We start from the raw sequence: 18754 nt of genomic DNA, 5'->3' as shown, positions 1-18754 counted from the left end.
TAATTGTAAAAATCGACACAAAATGTAAAAAGTCAACAGACTTCGCAGACTCATTTCTGGTTCTTAAAATTCTATAAAGTTAAAAATGTATTCAACAAAAAATAATGTCAGAGGTGGTCCTATTGCGTAATGACAAACAAAAGATAGCGATTCCAATGTCAGATACGATTGTGTATAAAATATGCATATGTGCACACTTCCACTTGTTAATATGTACAATTTATTAACTATTAAAAATAGATAAACAGAATACATATGTACTTAGTTGGTGTAAATACAAGAAGTTTCTAGTTGTTAGCACAGAAATTAAAAAATTTTAATTAAAAAGAATTCAGTGTTAACTAACTGATAGGCCCCGGCGAGATTCGAACTCACGATCTCCTGTTTACTAGACAGGCGCTTTAACCAACTAAGCCACGGCGCCACGGTGTCAGCGTTGGGTATGAATTGTGATATAAGCTCTTTGGAAATAACCATTTTAACAGCATATGTTAACAGCGCTCTGTTAAGCTAGTGCCGACAACAGAAAGAGTAACTTTGAAAGCAGAGAACAGAAATGATAGCAAAGCGCAAGCGCTGCCTAAAAGTATGTTGAGGATTGTTTTTATTCAAGCAAACAAATTTATAAATGTATACGTACATATGCATACATACATACTTATCCGTTTGCACACTTTAGCATTAGTGTTTTCATTTCAACAATTCGTCGTTTAAAGTACAAAACCGCGTATGTGAGGTTGTATAAATTATTTTCTAGAGAGTAAAAGCACTCATATTTCAAAAAGGTTCTCAATTTTATAAAACAATCGCATTTCTTATATTTCAGGACGAAGCCAGGAGCTTGTGTGAGCAAATCCAATTTTTGCCAGCAAATGTCAGTTACGCGGTTTTGCAGAATGACGATAGGCTGTATTGTACTTTAAGGGACGAAGTGCTCTAAGTAGGGATGGCAAAAAAATAAAATAATCGGTTATTAAACTTATAATTAATCAAAAGCCAAAAAAAAATAAATAATGATAAATAGGCCCCGGATTTTTATGCGGTAAATATGCAATAGAAACTCAAAAATATGCAAAAAGACTTCTCGAATTTATTTTGCTTTTTAGATTTTTCATATTTTATTAGAAGTTTATGATTAACACAATAATAATGGTATCCAACTTTTCTTTGATTTTTTGGTAAAGTTCACCCTGCACAGCATCTCCACAAGATGACCTTGTTGAGCCAATGAATTTTTTCCTTGCAATTTCGCCTTCAATATTGAAGAAGCGTCACTATCATTTAGATCTTTAAGAATGGTTTTTGAAATTCCTTAAAATGTAGGCAATAATATTTGTCCGCCTCTTGCCAGGTTCTCCATATCGTTAATATTGGCTGTGGCGGAGGAGCGATATTGAGATACATATTCTTAAAAGCTTCAATGCGCATAGCAGATTTTAAAAATATGTTTTCCCATTCGATATTAAATCGCCAACATCAACATTGCTTGCCAAACAAGTAGCGTGCAGTAACTTTGGGTAAAATACCTTGAGTGCCTTTGCTGATTTAACCATATCCAGCCCTAACCGCCAAAAAAACGTAAGCGATATATTTTTCAAAAATTTTCTTTTTGATGCAGAAATGCCCCTATAGCAGAGCTTTATTATAGTGGGATCCGTAGAAAAGTCACCGGGGTTCCGCGAAATTGTTTTTGGTATGAATAAAGTATTAAATATAGTTTATAATTTTTCTGAAAACTACCGTTACATTGTAAGAAGAGTTGATTTACCCCTATTTCTAACAATTTCGATAGTATGTTCACTTATACTTAATGAGATAAACTTATCTATATGGTTAGATGTGGGCGGTATCACGCCCACTCCCCAAAATTCTATAATAATGTTACTTATTTTAAGGGATTGTTGTTAGTATCAATTTTGAATAAACCAACATCCTTAAATTCCGAAATATCGAAGTTTCAATAATTTCTGAAATTTACCGTTTTATGAAAAGTGGGATTAAATTTAGTCCGATTTCAATAATTTTTAACGTTTTGCTTTTATGTTGCAAGCGAAATAATCGTACCAAGTTTGGTATAAATTGATCGAAAGGTTACCAAGAAAACCATATCTCGTCATAAGTGGGCGGTGCCACGGCCATTTTCCAAAATTCTATAATAGACGTGTTTTTTGTTAAAGAGCTATTGCAAACACCAATTTTGAATATATTAGCTTCTGTATTTAAAATATGAATTTCTTAAGACATCGTCCGTTTTCAAACTCAACGAAAAATTGAGCGGTATGCCCTCATTTTTGCTATTACCAATTCTTTTTTTTTTTAGTTATTAACTTTTGTTACTCATGTATGTATATTCTTACGCCTGTAGGTGTGTTTGTATACATATGTATGTGTACCTCGTTAAGTTAACTGCAACTAAATGGGAACTGCTTTTACTAAAATTAAAAAATTATAATAAAATATTAAAAACTCATTTGGAATCATTAACTGCCTAACTATGAATGTAAGTTTGTACATTTGCATATTCGTATATAGATTTAGCTAGCTAGGTAAGTGAGCCTTGTAAACGCCAAAACAGCAACGCTTAAGATTAGTTGAATTTGAATTCCGAATGTATAAAAGTTTGCCAAATAATTTATTGAAAAAAAATGTCTTCGCTATACAAGCATTTTAAACTAATTTTTATTTATTTTGTTGCTATGCAATTAAAAGCTGTGCAAAATGTAAGTTTCTAATCCAGAAGATTAGTGGGGTGGGGCTAATGTTAGCTAAGGTAAACTTATTAAAATTGGCTTCTAATTATTATTTAAGGAAAGATTTGTGAAACTAATTGAAATAACCTGTGAAAATGTAAACCCAAGCTTATTAAATGTCACTTTTTGTAAAATGGAGCATGTGAGTCGTGATGTTTTTGAAGTGACCGTAGAGGCTGCATTGAACTTAAGGCCAGCAAATAATTCGTCGGTGAGTTTGGGAAGAAAATTAAATTAAAAATTAAAATTTTAGTAAAATACCGAGAAATACAGTATCTAAATACATATAAAAATATTTCCTAAATTAATAGCTTTATGTTGCTTTTGTGAGGCGTGGTCGCGAGGATCGTCGACCGATGTTGGAGTATAAAATCGATTGTTGTGCTTTTTTTCGCAACAAACGCCGCAACTCCTTAGCTAACTTCGTCTATCGTACTATGGGATTTGAAAATTATAGCAATATGAATCACACGTGTCCTTATGATGTGAGTTACCGATTTTAATTAAATAGCAAATTATGTAAAATGTTTAATTATTAATAAGTATTTAATTATTAGCATGATTTTCTTCTGGATCATTACCCCTTCAATGGCCAAACTATCGGCAAGATCAGTCCTTTCGGTAATGGATTCTTCACTTTCCATACAAAGTGGTACCTCTATGATGTATTGACAACTATTGCAAATGTAAGCGTACATATATTTGATAGATAAGTAAAAAATTTTTGGTAGTACATTAATTTTCAAAATCAAATAAAGGTTTTAAAATGAGTGAATATTTAGTTATGTACATGCTTGTGGGAATCTTCAAGGATATGTGCTTAGTCCCAACACAAGGCAAGTAAAACCAAATAAGGATCTAGGCGGCCGCAGTGGCTGAGGAACATCTGAAATAGAACAACTTTTTTCTAACTAATACCTAGGTCTTTAGTATCACTAATTTGACTTTTATATATGGATCTGAAGAACTCCTTCTTCAGCTGTTCTGTTTATGAGATAACTGTCAAATTTTCCGGATCTTACCGTGACAGAAAGGGCCGATATGTTCCGAAGCAGACATAAACCGCCGTGTTTCGGTGCAGAACAGTTGTTGCGGATGGAATTCGCTTGAATTAAGAGCTCTACCTCTTATGATTTTATAAATCAATTTCGGTCCTATGGCCGCATTTAAATTTTGTTGAAAATATATGCAATGTTAAGTAAGCACTATTTTTCCAGAGTAAAAAAGTGCATGCACATTATTTTCTGAAAGAGTGCTTCCGTTGAGATGTCTCGTTGAGAGCTGTTAAAGTTGACATTTCTACAAAAAGTTTACATATTTTATTTCGTGGTCAGCATTATTGTAATTCGAATTGGCATAAGTCTTCGAGTGATAAAGATACTTCCAAAAGAATGGAAATAATAATGAAGGCTATATTTGTTTGACTAACAAAAAGAAAACAAGAATATAGCTTGCTAAATAAAATTATATTAATTTTTAAAATTGACCCTAATTTGGGTAATAATATTCCAATTTAAATAGAGCTATAAAATATTGGTTTCATTTGGCGGTATTTGAGCTTTGCGGGCAATGAAAATGTTTGATTTAGAGTTTGTGGGCAGAGAATAATATTGCACTTTCTTGCACTTTGTGGATAATGGGCTTTTTTCTTAGAAAACTTTAACGTGTGCTTGGTCGTGCTTTACGGTATTTCAAGTTGCCAAAACCACCGTTTTAAACTTTTTCCCGCAAAATATTATTAAAGGGGTGCTCCTTATAGATTATGATACCTACATAAAGGAAAGAGCAATAATGATATGCAAGTACATAGGTGAAAAATGCATTTTTGCATTATTGGTTTAAACTTGTACGTACGCTATTTTTTTAACTTCATACCTAGCCTAATCATAAGTAATATGCATACGTGTTGTGCTGGTGTCCTTTCAAATAAATAATTACAAATTTATACAAATAAAATACAAATTCAGTCACATGAACTTGAAATTTGGTATGCAGTCATATATATGGTAGGTGCTTACAATAGAGTATATATAAATGACTTTGTAAAAGTGGGCGTGACACATCCAATAGGCGTGGAATATTTTATCAGCTATAAATCCGAAACTATAAGTCAATGAACTGGAAATTTGTTATTCAGTCATACATATGGTAGGTGCGTATAGTAGGGTATATATGAATAAGGTTGTAAAAGTGGGCGTGGCTCATCCCATAGGTATATTTTATCGGTGACAGGTAATAAGGTCAATGGAAATAACGTCAATTGACTTTATTTCCCACCCTGGTGCGAAATAAAGGCAATTGACATTATTACCTTTTCAAAAGCGAAATAAAGTCAGCAAAAATTTGGAAATAAAGTCATTGGCGTTATTTCCTCATTCAAATGGAAATAGCGTCAACAATGCTTAAAGTATGTCGATTCATAGAAAAAAATGTTGTTCTTACAATAAACATTGCCCCGTAAGTGTTGTTTTTTAATAGATGAAAACAGTTATTGCCAAATTTTATTAAAAAAAATTAAATTACGAATATGTAAAAACACGATGCGAAAAACTAAACGCCTGCGCACAGCTGGAATACGAGAAATATTTGAAGAAAGAGTGTAGAAATGATCCATAACTTGCAAAACATCGTTTCCACAAAAATAAATCGAATACTATTAAATTGAAGAAACAGTCCATGTCCAAAACCCCCGGAGGAACACTGAAAGAATTCTGTGTTTTATTTTAGCATATTTTGAACCAATTCGGAATGTCTAAGGTGAAAAAGAAACCAACTTTTCTATAAGGAAACAATTATAGAAAAAGAATTTTCTTACACTGTATTCATGTCTCCGCCAGCAATTTGTGACATCATTTAAAACCAGCTAAGGAGAATGACGACACTATTTATTAGATGGCACATTCAACGAGCCAATGTGCCAAAATGCGGGTATAAACAATTATTGATTATTTAATATCGGAACCGAGATCATATAAGTTAACTGATTGGTTTTCACACACTTTTGAAAAACAAATTATATGCTTTTTTACTGCAGACAAGTTGTTGCCCCAAAACACAGCAGAAATCTTCCAATTAGGGCTGGCAACTATCCTTAGTTATGAGGTGCCATATTGAGGATAAAAAGTGCCAAATAGAAAAATCAAAGTGCCAGAAAAGGTGTCATTCCTTTTAATCATTCACATTTAGCAATAAAACAAAGCTACATTTCCCAAACAACAGTGCAATGATAAAATAAGATAAACCAGTTGAATAGCCTTTATAAATTAGAAAATTTTAGTTGAGAAAAAGAAGTGCACGCAAAGGATTTCACAAAAATGTATTGCAATGTAATTTTTTTTACAAAAGTCCAATTGTGGCACTTTGTGCCAAATTGAAAAACTATGTAAGTGCCATTTGAAGTAAAATACGGACAAATGGCACGGTTTGAGCCAAGTTGGCATCCCTGCTTCTACCGGGAGACGGGGAAGGGAGGGCCGGAGGGGGCCGCGGCGTAGCACCGGTCGCGTGGGAACGCGGGGGGCGAGCGCGGCGCGCGCGGTGTGGCGCACTGACGCGCGCCGCCGCGAAGCTAAACAAATTTAATGTTTGAAAGGGAAATAATGTCAATGGATTTTATTTCGTTTTTAAAAAGGTAATAATGTCAATTGGCTTTATCTCGCACCAGGGTGGGAAATAAAGTCAATTGACCTTATTTCCGTTGATCTTATTACCTGTCACCATTTTATCAGCTATAACTCCGGAACTATAAGCCACATGAAATTGAAATTTGGTATGCAGACATAACTATGGTAGGTGCTTACAGTAAAGTATATATAAAGGGGTTTGTAAAAGGGGGCGTGGCACATCCCACAGGCGTGGAAATTTTTATCAGCTATAATTTCACAACCATCAGTCACATGAAATTGAAATTAGGTATGGATACATATCTGCGGTAGGTGCTTACAGTAGGCTATATATACATGAATTTGTAAAAATGGGCGTAGCACATCCCATAGGCGTGGACCCTTTTATCAACTATAACTTGGGAACCATAAGTCCCAAGAACTTGAAGTTTGGTGTGTAGGCATATCTACGGTAGGCGCTTTAAGTAAGGCATATATAACTGAGTGGAACATCCCATAGGCGTGGAAAATTCGGAATCATATGTCACGTGAAATTGAAATTTGGTACGCAGACGTATCTACAGTAGGTGCTTATACTAGGCTATATATAAGTGAGTTTGTAAAAGGGGGAGCGGCACGTCCCATGGACCTGGAATGTTTTATCAGCTATAACTCCGGAGCTATAAGTCGCTTGAACTTGAAATTTCGTACGCAGCCATTTTAATGGTAGGTACTTATATTAGGGTATATATAAATGAGTTTGGAAAAGAGTGCATGGCACATCCAGTAGGCATGGAATTTTCTATCAGCTATAAATTCTGAACTATAAGTCCCACGAACTTAAAATTTAGTATGCAGATATATCAATGGTAGGTGCTTATATATAAATGGGTTTGTAAAAGGGGGCGTGGCACATCCCATAGGCGTGGAAAATTTTATCAGCTATAATTTCTAAACCATAAGTCAAATGAAATTGAAATTTGGTACGCAAACGTATCTATGGTAGGTGCTTATAGTAGGGTATCTTAATATATAAATATCCCGTGTCGCTGTGTTCGTTTACGCTAATATCCGATACCGCTTAACTGATTTCAGTGAAATTTTGTGGGTGTTGTTGGTTCCGACTTAAAAGATAACATAGTTGTGAACCCGGGAAAAAATATTTTTTTTTTTTCATCGAAATTTTTTCTATGCTTCTCGCATCGTGCTTATCTAATATACATATAAAATTCGAACTCTTCCTTTTGGAAAAAGGGGCGTTGCACCTCCCATACAAACTTAACATCTCCTATGGCTTATCTCTGGAAGCGCTTAGGCTAACGTCCTGAAATTTTACACAGCTACATATTTTATCAGTCGCGTAAATACTAATGCAAAAAGTAGCAGATATTTAAAAAGGGGGCGTGGCACCTCTCATACAAACATAACTTCTCAAATCGCCTATCTATGGAACCGCCTTATGCTAACGTCCTAAATATAGATAGGCACGCATCATTCGACTGGGAAGCATTTTCTCCTAGATTTCTAAATCGCACTGAGCAATTGTTATTTAATTTTTGGGAAAGGGTAAAATTTTTTGCGAAAATCTTGAAAATTTTTTGAAGTTTGAAATTTAATTTTTATAAGTTTCGTTATAGATTATCCTATCTACATACATACCTATATACATAAAATGGTAGCTGTTTTAGTTCTCCGGACTAACCTCAAATAGCACTGGATAGAGTTCAATGGACTAATAAAAATTTTTATTTATTCACCGATTTCGTTCAAATTCACAATGTGAGCCACCAGTATGCTGAATTCGTTTGCTAAATATGAACTTGCTGTATGGTAGAGATATTTATAAAATCCTTATTTTTTAAACAACCTGGCTGAAATTGTTTTTTTTTGTTTTGCAGAAAAGGGACCCAAGAATGGCACTGCAGCCGTAATATATAGAAACCCCACGTGTGTGATCTGCTTCGGCCCTATGTTTATTTTATACGAATTTAGTATTCAAATGGCTAAATGAAATTGTGTAAGTGCACCTTTGCCTGACGCCCTCATACACTCTTAATGCGATCTTGCATTTACCTCCGATTAACGAAATTGATTTGGGCGGCCGTTATTGCAGCAGAAAGACTCAAAGAAATCAGTTCATAAATATTAAGACGAATTGTAAAAGTGGCGAATTGACAAGGAAAGATTCGACCACATCCGCCCAAGAAGGAACACGGTAGGTATATCAATGGCTTCATTCAAAAGATATTCAAGATATCTCACGACTCATTTAGCCAATGTACGGGAAAACTTTGCATCCTGTGCGGCAGCGAGTATCCTCATATAACAGAAAACGCTTATTTGTGCTTGCTCTTATGTTTCCTTATAAGGACTTACATATATTGGCTTCCGCATGTTGTAGTTGCAAGATCAAAGAAGGTTATGCACGCTTGGCAGAGATTTCACACGTGGAAATAAGACCATCGGCAAAATTCATGACATCGAGAGGAATTAGTTTTGCATATGGCATCAAAGCGCTACTATTTTTGGCGTATGTAAGAGCAGGATTCTACTACATATTTAGTTGTTTAAACTTTTTTACCTTACTTACCGTTTTGCATTTAATCGCTATTTTTGCATTGGCCCACGCAAAATTTGTTAAGAGGCGCCGCGAAGCAAGCAGGAATTGGCTAGTATTTTTATAAACAAAGAATTAAAATTAAAAAAATATTTAGATAAATGATAAAATCTTGTTAATATGTGAGTGTCGTAAAGTTATGATAAGCCCAATAGCATTTCCGAGGATATCAACCAGCCGTTAACTGGCGCGATTCCCGGTGCATACTATCAAATCATTATAATTTCGCCATCAAAAGAAAGAGGCTTACAAGAAAATTATTGGTGAACTAGTTTTTACAATTATTTACTTTTCGTACACCTGAAAATGAACTGTTAATATAATTCGCAAAATATCATAGAAGAACCATTTGCCGACCAAGCTGTAGCGCCCTTCTTGTAGTGGTACGAATCTGCCCATCCTCTTTCCATCAAACGGATATTTATTCACCAGCAAATCATGCTGAAAATAATTAATAATAAATAATTTAGGAACATAGCATATTTGACCACAAATAGAATTCTCTGTAGACTTATTTACTTCATAGGGGCACGTGTGATTTATATTGCTCCATTTCTCAAAACCCAGTATTTTATATGCTAGTTCCGCCAAAAGGTTTCGTCGTGTATTGCGCATGAATGCACAAAGATCTACACGAAATTCTAGCAACGGCTTGCCAACCTGAACGCCACGCCTGCGCACTGTGGTCCAAATCTTTCGTATGCAGATAAATACATTGAAAAAGCTTATCTTACGTACTTATGGAAAAATATCGTTGTTTAAAGTACAAAGTCGTCTTTCTGCAAAACCGCGTAACTGACATTTGCTTCCAAAAATTGGATTTGCTCACATAAGCTCTTGGCTCAATCCTTATCCATTCGTCCTGAAATATACTATCTAGAAATGCGATTGCTTTATAAAAAAGAGAACCATTTTGAAATATGAGTGTTTTTGGTCTCTAGAAAATAATTTATGCAACCTTCCATACGCGGTTTTGCCTTGTTTTTGATGCGCGGTTTTGTACTTTAAACGACGATATGTCAATACTTTTATACATATGTATACGTACCGTTATATTATCTAATGGTTTTGACTTTTGTAACAAAATGGCTTCCATCGTCACCTCAGTGACATCGGGTCTTAAAGCTTTTAGCTTACACTGAGCTACTCGTGAGAATTTCAAATCCAACGATTTACACTCCATACTCATGACTTTGATGACTTTTTCCTAAATGAAAGACTGTAGTTAATGTAATTATTTATAGTAAAACTATATTCAATTAAATTCTGTACGAACATTTTGTACAATTTTAGGCTGCGAGATTATAACAAAAAATAATATTATTGGAAATTTATGTGGCCCGACGTTAAGTCGGCTTGTGACCACCGCACACATTTTACGTTCACTGTTCACTGTTCACTAACTGGCCAAATTGTTTATTTAAAATTGAATAGACAACTCACAAGCAGATACACATATACAAATGTACATATGTACATTAGACTGCATCACTCCCCATACAAAAAAAAAATCGGTACTATTTTTCTATTGGAATTATAAAATCTGTTATATTTTAAGACGTCCACCAAAATATTTCGGAAAAATATTAAGATTTAAGTGAGCTGGACCGATTTGAAAATACCTCCGAAAATGGAGTTTTTTATGAATAAAAATAGTTTCTTAAAGACTTTTTTTGAAAAAATCACCTCAAATGATAAAACAGTTTAAGCTTAAACTATTTGCACAAAAATATTTAAACAAAATTTTGAACGGAATCGTGAGAATGAGATTTTTGATGCTGTTTTTTAACTTTTTTCAAAGATTGGTATAGGAAAAACTTGAATAACTGAACCTAAACTCATCCAATTTAGACTTAAGAGGTGTCATTGGAAAGATATTTTCTCACCTTTTTATTTCTTTGCTAATAAACTTATTCAAAGGATGGAAGAGAAAGGTAGGATGAACGAACGTCATTCAAAGTTGAATTAAGTTGTGTTGGTATTGGAAAACCCAAGATGGGACACGAATGTCGTTTTTTTGGGCAGAAATAAAAACAGTGTGAAAATACCTTTCTACTGCGATCCCATAAGTCTACATCAGAACATTTTTGGCCCAGTTATTCAAGATTTTCGTAAACCAATCTTTGAAAAAAGTAAAAAAACAGCATCAAAAACCTCATTCTTTCGATTCCGTTGAGAAGATTTTCAAATATTTTGTGCAGAATTTTTAAGCTTAATCAAATTTGTCATCTGAGGGGACTTTTTTCAAAAAGTTCTTTAAGAAACTATTTTTATTCATAAAAAACTTCATTTTTGGAGGTATTTTCAAATCGGTCCAGCTCGCTTAAATCTTAATATTTTTCCGAAATATTTTGGTGGACATCTTAAAATATAATAAATTTTGTTATCCCGGCGGAAAAATCGCAACTTTTTTTGGTGATGCAGTCTAATGTACATATATACAAATGTGCATGCATATTAGTTTATCGAAATGCAATTAACTGAACTAAGCACTCGCATAAATACTTAATGATAGGATAACATACACACATACATAAGTATGAAATCGGTATTAGATAAATACATATAATTATGTACATACATACATACATGTACAGAGTTAATGACTTGATATGAGCGCAAAAAAGGCGAAATTTTTCGAAAGTTGCATACAGTGAAACTATTTAGGAGGAAAGTTTAGCAAGAGGAGACACATCTGCCACTGGTTTATTTAACACGTTCGCTACCAGGCGTCACATATATGCGTCAGCTGGGTTTTCACGTGGGACCGCCGACACAAATGTGTGACACCGGTCTAACTTAATTAAATTATACTTCCATTCAGCGCCGCCTGCGATAGCGGATTGTTGGATACAGTATGGTCTATAGGAAGGTCTGGCACACGTTTGTAACAAGTGGTATCGGGATAACAGCTACCTGTAAAGTATGAGGTTATATTTATTTACTACTAGACAAAAAAAAAATCTACCTGGTCTGTGATGGCGCACTGCTTAAATACGCTTAGTAGCGGACGTGTTAAGCATTAAAGCCTATCCCAGATTGAACTTTTTCCTCGAGAGCCATGTACGAGTGCCATGTACGATATGGCGTATGAGTAACATTATTTCCTGATTCTGGTTCATATCTTATTACATTAAATGAGCAATTCTTGTATATGTATATGTATATTAGGGCGCTTTTTTGCGACTCTTGTTTTTTTTTCACTCCTACCTCCAAATTTTGTGGAAGACACCTAAAAAAACTCCCTGAAAATTTTAACCCTTAAAATTAACATTAAGTACTCGCCCAAGGCATGCAAAAATTTCGCATATAAAATACACGTAAACTTTGATTGTTTTTCTTCAAAATTGTATAGCTCAGAGGCATTTTATGGTATAATCATGGTCAATGATGAGTTCTCTTCAGAATTGAACGTTCTACTAAAGTATCTATTGCGGCATAACTTCAACTCCCACCAGCGAGTTAGTACGGTTCACTAAACCCAATATTTTCATGAAATTCCCGTTTTTTTGCCCCTATCTCGTAAATAACAAGAGGTACAGAAAAATTGCAAAATTGCCCCCTCACCCCTGTATCCGCCATCATGCAATGGATTATTAACCAACTTTTAGATGACTTACACGGTCAAAAATTTGGGTTTAATTTTTAAAAAGCACTTGGACTGCAGCCTTTTTTAATCTTTTATAGTCTACTTTTTAAACAGTCAATAGTTTTAAGCAATTTTTAATATATTCTGGTTTAAATTTTAGTCCAAAAAGTTCGTGGTTTCAAAATCAATCCAAAATGTTTTCATTCTAGTTTCTAGGTTTCATATATAGAAAATTTGGTTTAAAATCTAAACCGAAATAGAAAATGTTTGCACACAGCGAAATGTGTTGACTCAAACTCAACCCACATGCGTGGCTGGAGCTGAGTGTGCAAAGATGCTTGATACAATTGGTTGCTACCAAGCCTGTACGGGTTCAATCCTCATCAGACGGAACATGAAATTTAAGATTTTTGTTTGTTATTCTTAATTATGAATTTGTTTGGGTTTAAAATTTAACCGAACTGTTTAAATTCTAAACCCAACATATTTTTTTTTAAACTTGGAAGGTTTGTATTTGAAACTGAATTTATTTTGGTCATATATGTAGTCCAAAAAGTTTAAAATTAAAACCGAAACTTTTTACCGTGTAGAGATTTGAAACTTCTCAGTGGGCTCAGAACCCGATGACAATGCAATAGGCACGGAAGATGAATTAATCCGATAAGTGGCGCAGGAGTTGGGATATTTGGTAAACCACTATTTATTGTCCGATCTCGTTCATATTTAGAAAGCTTGTTTTAAAAATATTTTTTTAATATTAACTTGTTTTAATTTTTTCCTTGTTCAAAAGTCTTATTTCTTTTTTATAAGATTGAAAATATCTTACGAAAATTACATGATCTGGACAAACGGTATACAGATCCAAAATGTACGACCGAAAATTAAGTTTACGTGTCTCGGCGATTTTTTGTTTCATTTTGTGTAATTTCAAAACTTGAAATTTTCCCTACGGTGTTATCGGCCACACTACCCTTCGGCACGTTTGCTTTACCTTCTCTAAGTTGAATATGGAAGCACAATGAAGTAAAATCGGAATTTTAATTACTTCACCCGTGGAATTTTTTATATCGAAAAAATACTATGTATTTTATATAGAAAAAACGCAAAAAATGTGATGGAGGGACCAATAAAAATCGTTAACATATATTAAAAAATGGTTAAGCAAACAAGTGGTTATAGGTATGTTTCCTGAAAATAGTTTTTCCCCATATAAAATATATTGGCAACTTTGAGCGACCTCTAAATATTTTTTAATTTAAAGAAAAGTGTATTTTTCCATATATAAAAAATTTTAAGGGGTGAGAGCATTAAAATTCGGTCTTTACGTTTTCACATGCATTTTTGGACGGCAGTATTTTAAAGCACTTGAGATGGTTAAACATTTACCTTGATCTGGACTAAGTAAGCATACTTGGGACCACTTAATTAAGGCAATTAGACACTCTTACCTCCGTTAGGTTGCCCAATATGTTCGCGCAATTTTGTGCGTAAAATACATTTTTAACAGGTTTTCAGAAAATAATATTTAATATATTAAAATAAAGAGTATACATACATATGTATGTTTGTAAATCGATAAACGCCGAACATATTGTCCTCATTTCAAAGCTTATTTTACTGGAATATTGAGGAGTTTTGCCTAAATATTTTAAAATATTCTTTAAATGAAAGAAAGGTGGACAGGTTTGTAGTTACACATAATGGTTGTCCGCAGCGCCAGTTTTTATAATGGCAATTATTAAATGTACATTGTTTGATATACTAAAATTCAGTGTGCTCTAAAACTGTATGTGAAGTTCCGATGTTGCCTTCAGTTTCATCACTTTCGCTTTAAGTTGAAGAAACTCTATAAGATGCCATTAATAAGATGGCAAATACCATAAAAAAGTTGCTCAATAAAAAGTTTTAATTTCAACTAACTAAAAAATATAATAAATTTATAGTTTTTATTAAAATTACTCAAAAGTATTATTGGTGATATGTTTCAGATTCGGTAAATTTTTTCAAGAATTTTTTCGTCAGTGTCAACCCTGCCTCCAAGATAACGATTACGAGTTACATTTTAATTTCAACTAACTAAAAAATAGAATAAATTTATAGTTTTTATTAAAATTACTTAAAAGTATTATTGGTGATATATTCCAGATTTGGTAGATTTTTTCAAGCATTTTTTTTGTCAGTGTCAACCCTGCCTCCAAGGTAACGATTACCAGTTACAGCTTTACAGCTGTGGATACGGATTTCGCAGTTGACTTTGCTTTTTGAAACCGTATTGGTTCTCTAATAAGCCGGCTCTTTCAAGAGTCTCCGAAATCGCCCTTTCAAGGAGGCTTTCCAAGTTTTGTAATTAGATTGTTGGAAAAGTATTCGGGTCTTATGGCATTCTACGCACAGATTTTTTATTCGAAATGTGAATTTCATATGTCCGGTTTCAGATTTTCTAGAGATGCATTAATATTTGTCAAAAGTTTCTTATTCAATTAAATTTTTTCCAAAGTAATTAGTTCAATAAAATACAACATCTTTTATAGTACTTCAAACAAATATAAAAGAAAAAACAATAATACAAAAAAACCCAAGTTTGAGACTTAATGAAGATAAATTTCTTATATTTACTTAGTTTAAGGGAAGAGATTTAAAAGAAAGGTGAAGCAAAGTTCTAGAAAATTATCAAATATTGATCGTTCAGATGGCCAGATTAAGCTCCATTTTCAGAAAAACAATTGTAAATAATATACCTAATAGCTATTTGTGGTCTTACTGTATTCAGTGTTGCTTTTTATAGCTGCATATTTGTATTGGATCTACCAGCCGAACATTTTCCAGGAGGAGTATCTAAACAAGTTGATGTTGGCTAAAGAGAAATCAAATACAGATGGTGTTTCCTCATCCATTATTTAGCAGTAAAATGTCACGTCAAGCAAATGCTTCGAAGGGAGCTCACCTCTTCAAACTTTTAAATTCGAACGTGTATTCGCACCATGAGCACCTTTTTAGGTACATTAGAAACGTAGCCTATAGGGAAATCGTCTCTTATTTTCACAGACATTTCAACGTGCTATTCCAATAGACTCCCACCTCCCTGCTCTAAACAGGGAAAGCTTGGCGCTTCTTTAAATTCCTCAAAAAAGGAAACTTTCTATTTTCTTAATATCTTCATTACATCTAACTTCTAAATCATTTCAAATGAATACATTTTTTCCGTGAATAACTTTACTTCTTCTCAACATTACGCACGCCTACGCACGAGCTTTCTTCGATATTCGCACTAAGGGGGGTGTACACATGTGAACAGCCACGCAAACAAAGTGTAAATCCTCTTAGAATGTGCTGACTATACTCGAGGGTTGGCACATATCCAACGATTCCCTTTGCTAGCGCCTTCAATGCCAACAAATTCGACTCTTTGTATTCGATTGTTTTTATCGGCTTACATTTAAAAATAAAAAGGACAGAGGTTTAGCAATGATTTAGCAATAATAGTAAAATAAGGGCTAAGATAAGGAATGGAAAGCCAGTGAATATAACAAATATGTGTACAAACATATGTACATGCATAAGTACATACATATTTATGTATATGTATTTATAAAACAGCAGTCAAAATAAAATCCAAGAAAAAAATTGAAGAATCAAATACGCCTTGCAGTAAATCGAGATCCTGCTACAACTGATGGGCATACAAGCAAAAGTAATCGTATGTTAACGCAAATGGCAGGAAATGTTTTGCGGAGCAATAGTCTCACTCCACTTTGAATTAATACCTCAATTCATTGCTTCTTTATAAAAGCAGGCTAAAAACGCAAAAAATAAAAACACTCTTCTGTTGTGGCGCTGCTACTTTACTTTTCAGCTTTTGTCTTTATCGCGACTGTTTAAGATTCTTGTTTTGCCTCACCCACAATTATTTATATACTTGTTTAAGTAGCTTTTTCAACGAGATTGTTTCGTTTTCACGGAAAAAGTATATATGTACATAAATCTCCAATGGATTTCTTTTGAAAACTTTCCTCATTTAGGAACTTAACAGGAGCTATAAAGAAAAATGTGCACTACACATATTTACCTATACCTTGGATCCATGCTTATATGTATGTGTACATACATACATATGTAGTATAACATTTTTGTTAAGTAAAGCGCGCCCAAAGAGGGTGCGAAAGCGTTTAGCACTCCAACAGTTCGCTTTGGAAATAGTGAATATTTCTTTTAGACAAAGGCGTGCTATAGTTCCTTGGATAGTTAAACACCTTTCTTAGAGTGCACTTAACAGGCGTGTATGAATGTTGCATTGAACGGTTGAGAGCGACAATTACTTAACACTTTCGCAAAGCCCCCTTTAAAACATACATACATACATATGTATTTATTGCCTTTCAGAATTATTGAGCCCAGTGGGAGAAGGTATATAATGTCTGGGAATGCAAAAAGTAATGGACGCACGAAAAGATGCAAGAATTTTTTCACAGCGATGTCATAGGAAAGTAATGTGTCGCATGTCGCTTTATGAAACTATAAATAGAATAAAATAAATAAAATAAAAATGAAATAAATAAATAAAAAGAAAATACTTTTTAAAATACCACGCTTTTATAAATGTGTTAAAAAGTAGAAAATATTATTTCTCAGTCCCATAGAATTTGTTTTGATAACTTTTAATTCCGTAGTTTTAGCAAAAGTCATTATAAACAATTTATGAGATTGAAAAGGAAAAACGTGGAGCGCATGCAATACAAAGCATTAGATTTAATTGACAATAGTCAAACTACATAACATAGACCTAAAATTTCTACAGCGAAAGTACATATTTGAGATAGATTTTAAGCGGTTGTTATTCATATACCCACATACATACATATCTCTCTTAGTGAATCGAATAAATTCCAGTAAGCACTTTTCTAAGTAATAAATGCAGTGTTAAAATTTGTTAAATGGGCTCCCGTTTGTTGGAAGGACGAAATGTGGAATTAATTGTTTATAGTTCAGAAAGATAAAAAACACAAATTTCACAATTTTCGAAATTCGAATTATTTTGAAAGTTATAGCTATTCTTTTCTCGCGATTGATAATACCGTTTCTGGTCATTTGTAATTTTATTTTTTACTTTGTCATAAAAAGTTCATTCACAATTTTTAAAATTTTTTTGACTACCAGTCCCTTTAAATTCACTTTCAGGGCTAATATTGTGGTTAATTCCATTTAAAATTATTTGCAGAAAATTTTCGTTTTCATACAAAAAAAACTCGATCTTCTAAAATTTTTACTCTACTTCGGGTTAATAAAATAGAAAAAGATGCACGGTAATTTTTAGCTATTTTAAACTTGCACTCTATTGGACTAAAATTGAATGTGTTACAAAACCGTACCCGAAAATTTTCTTAAAATTCTGATTAAAATGTTTGAAATGTTTATGAGCATTTTTAAAAATTTCATTAATTTTTGTAAACTTTGTGTAATGCCGAATTTCCCCTAGGCATTTATGTAAATAACAAAAATATGTACGCCATTTAAGAAATGCCATGTGGAAATGAACCTAATGACAATGTTTTTAACTTAATGACGCATAAACGTAATGTGTATATATTTAAAAAAAAATTGTCTTAAAATAAATAATCAAACATAAGCTGCAACCAATATCTTTTAGAATTTTGCACCTATTTTGTTGTCCCTGAGTGTATACATAGGTCGGATATGTAAGAATTTTTAACCGACTTCAAAAAAGGGGAAGTTATCTTAAATTTTTATAAGAGAATTGAAGTCGGTTTTGTTTTTTTCTTAAAAATTACTTGTTTATATTGCAATTTAACTAAATATGTTTCTCTGAATACATGATTCGGTTATAGCTACCACGAAACCAAGATTACAATGTAAAATCTAAGGCGAATTTATACAAGGTGGTATTGTTAGATCAGCTGATTTCTTAACGAGAATGCAGATAAAATTTATACAAAAGCGCTATGACCAATTTTTCGAGCAGTTATTAAAGACGCTTTCTCTATATTTTGTTAGACTTTTCATAAGTAAAAACATTTTGTTAATATTACTTCCCACCATAAAATTTTTGTTGCCAGAAAACTTGTCGCCCTCAGCAACAAATTTATTGGCGGCAATATCGCCTTCGTATCGATTTCTTAATACCAGTCGCTCTAAAACGTCTGCCGAAGGCAACTCGCCTGGGCGACTCGTTATTTATATT

General features: G+C 33.4%; 2 protein-coding genes and 1 non-coding gene across 3 annotated transcripts; 1 reads left to right on the top strand and 2 right to left on the bottom strand.

Moving 5' to 3' along the window:
* Positions 1-350: 350 nt before the first annotated feature.
* On the bottom strand, positions 351-424 carry Trnat-agu. The gene has a single exon. It is a non-coding gene; the product is annotated as a tRNA-Thr (tRNA).
* Positions 425-2567: 2143 nt separating this feature from the next.
* On the top strand, positions 2568-3520 carry LOC118743648. Its single transcript, XM_036476412.1, has 4 exons — positions 2568-2720; positions 2809-2961; positions 3062-3235; positions 3308-3520. Exons 1-4 carry the CDS (start codon positions 2646-2648, stop codon positions 3461-3463), a joined length of 558 nt encoding a protein of 185 aa, XP_036332305.1. The 5' UTR covers positions 2568-2645; the 3' UTR covers positions 3464-3520.
* Positions 3521-9170: 5650 nt separating this feature from the next.
* On the bottom strand, positions 9171-10182 carry LOC118743647. The gene is made up of 3 exons (XM_036476411.1): positions 10018-10182; positions 9489-9662; positions 9171-9410 (listed from the first exon to the last, which is right to left on the bottom strand). The coding sequence occupies exons 1-3, from the start codon at positions 10156-10158 to the stop codon at positions 9255-9257; spliced, it is 471 nt and encodes a 156-aa protein (XP_036332304.1). The 5' UTR covers positions 10159-10182; the 3' UTR covers positions 9171-9254.
* Between the last annotated feature and the right edge of the window lie 8572 nt (positions 10183-18754).

The sequence above is a fragment of the Rhagoletis pomonella genome, unplaced genomic scaffold (assembly GCF_013731165.1).
Source record: "Rhagoletis pomonella isolate Grant_MI unplaced genomic scaffold, Rhpom_1.0 Rhpom_scaffold_00007, whole genome shotgun sequence".
Lineage (NCBI taxonomy): Eukaryota > Metazoa > Arthropoda > Insecta > Diptera > Tephritidae > Rhagoletis > Rhagoletis pomonella.
This window is presented reverse-complemented; position numbering and strand designations above follow the sequence as displayed.

Coding starts and splice junctions, on each gene's coding strand:
- LOC118743647 (XM_036476411.1), bottom strand. CDS start 10,158: ATGAGTATGGAGTGTAAATCGTTGGATTTGAAATTCTCACGAGTAGCT. Junction 9,663..10,017: donor AACCATTAGATAATATAACG/GTACGTATACAT, acceptor TGCATACGAAAG/ATTTGGACCACAGTGCGCAG. Junction 9,411..9,488: donor ATCACACGTGCCCCTATGAA/GTAAATAAGTCT, acceptor AATTATTTTCAG/CATGATTTGCTGGTGAATAA.
- LOC118743648 (XM_036476412.1), top strand. CDS start 2,646: ATGTCTTCGCTATACAAGCATTTTAAACTAATTTTTATTTATTTTGTT. Junction 2,721..2,808: donor AATTAAAAGCTGTGCAAAAT/GTAAGTTTCTAA, acceptor TTATTATTTAAG/GAAAGATTTGTGAAACTAAT. Junction 3,236..3,307: donor ATCACACGTGTCCTTATGAT/GTGAGTTACCGA, acceptor TTTAATTATTAG/CATGATTTTCTTCTGGATCA.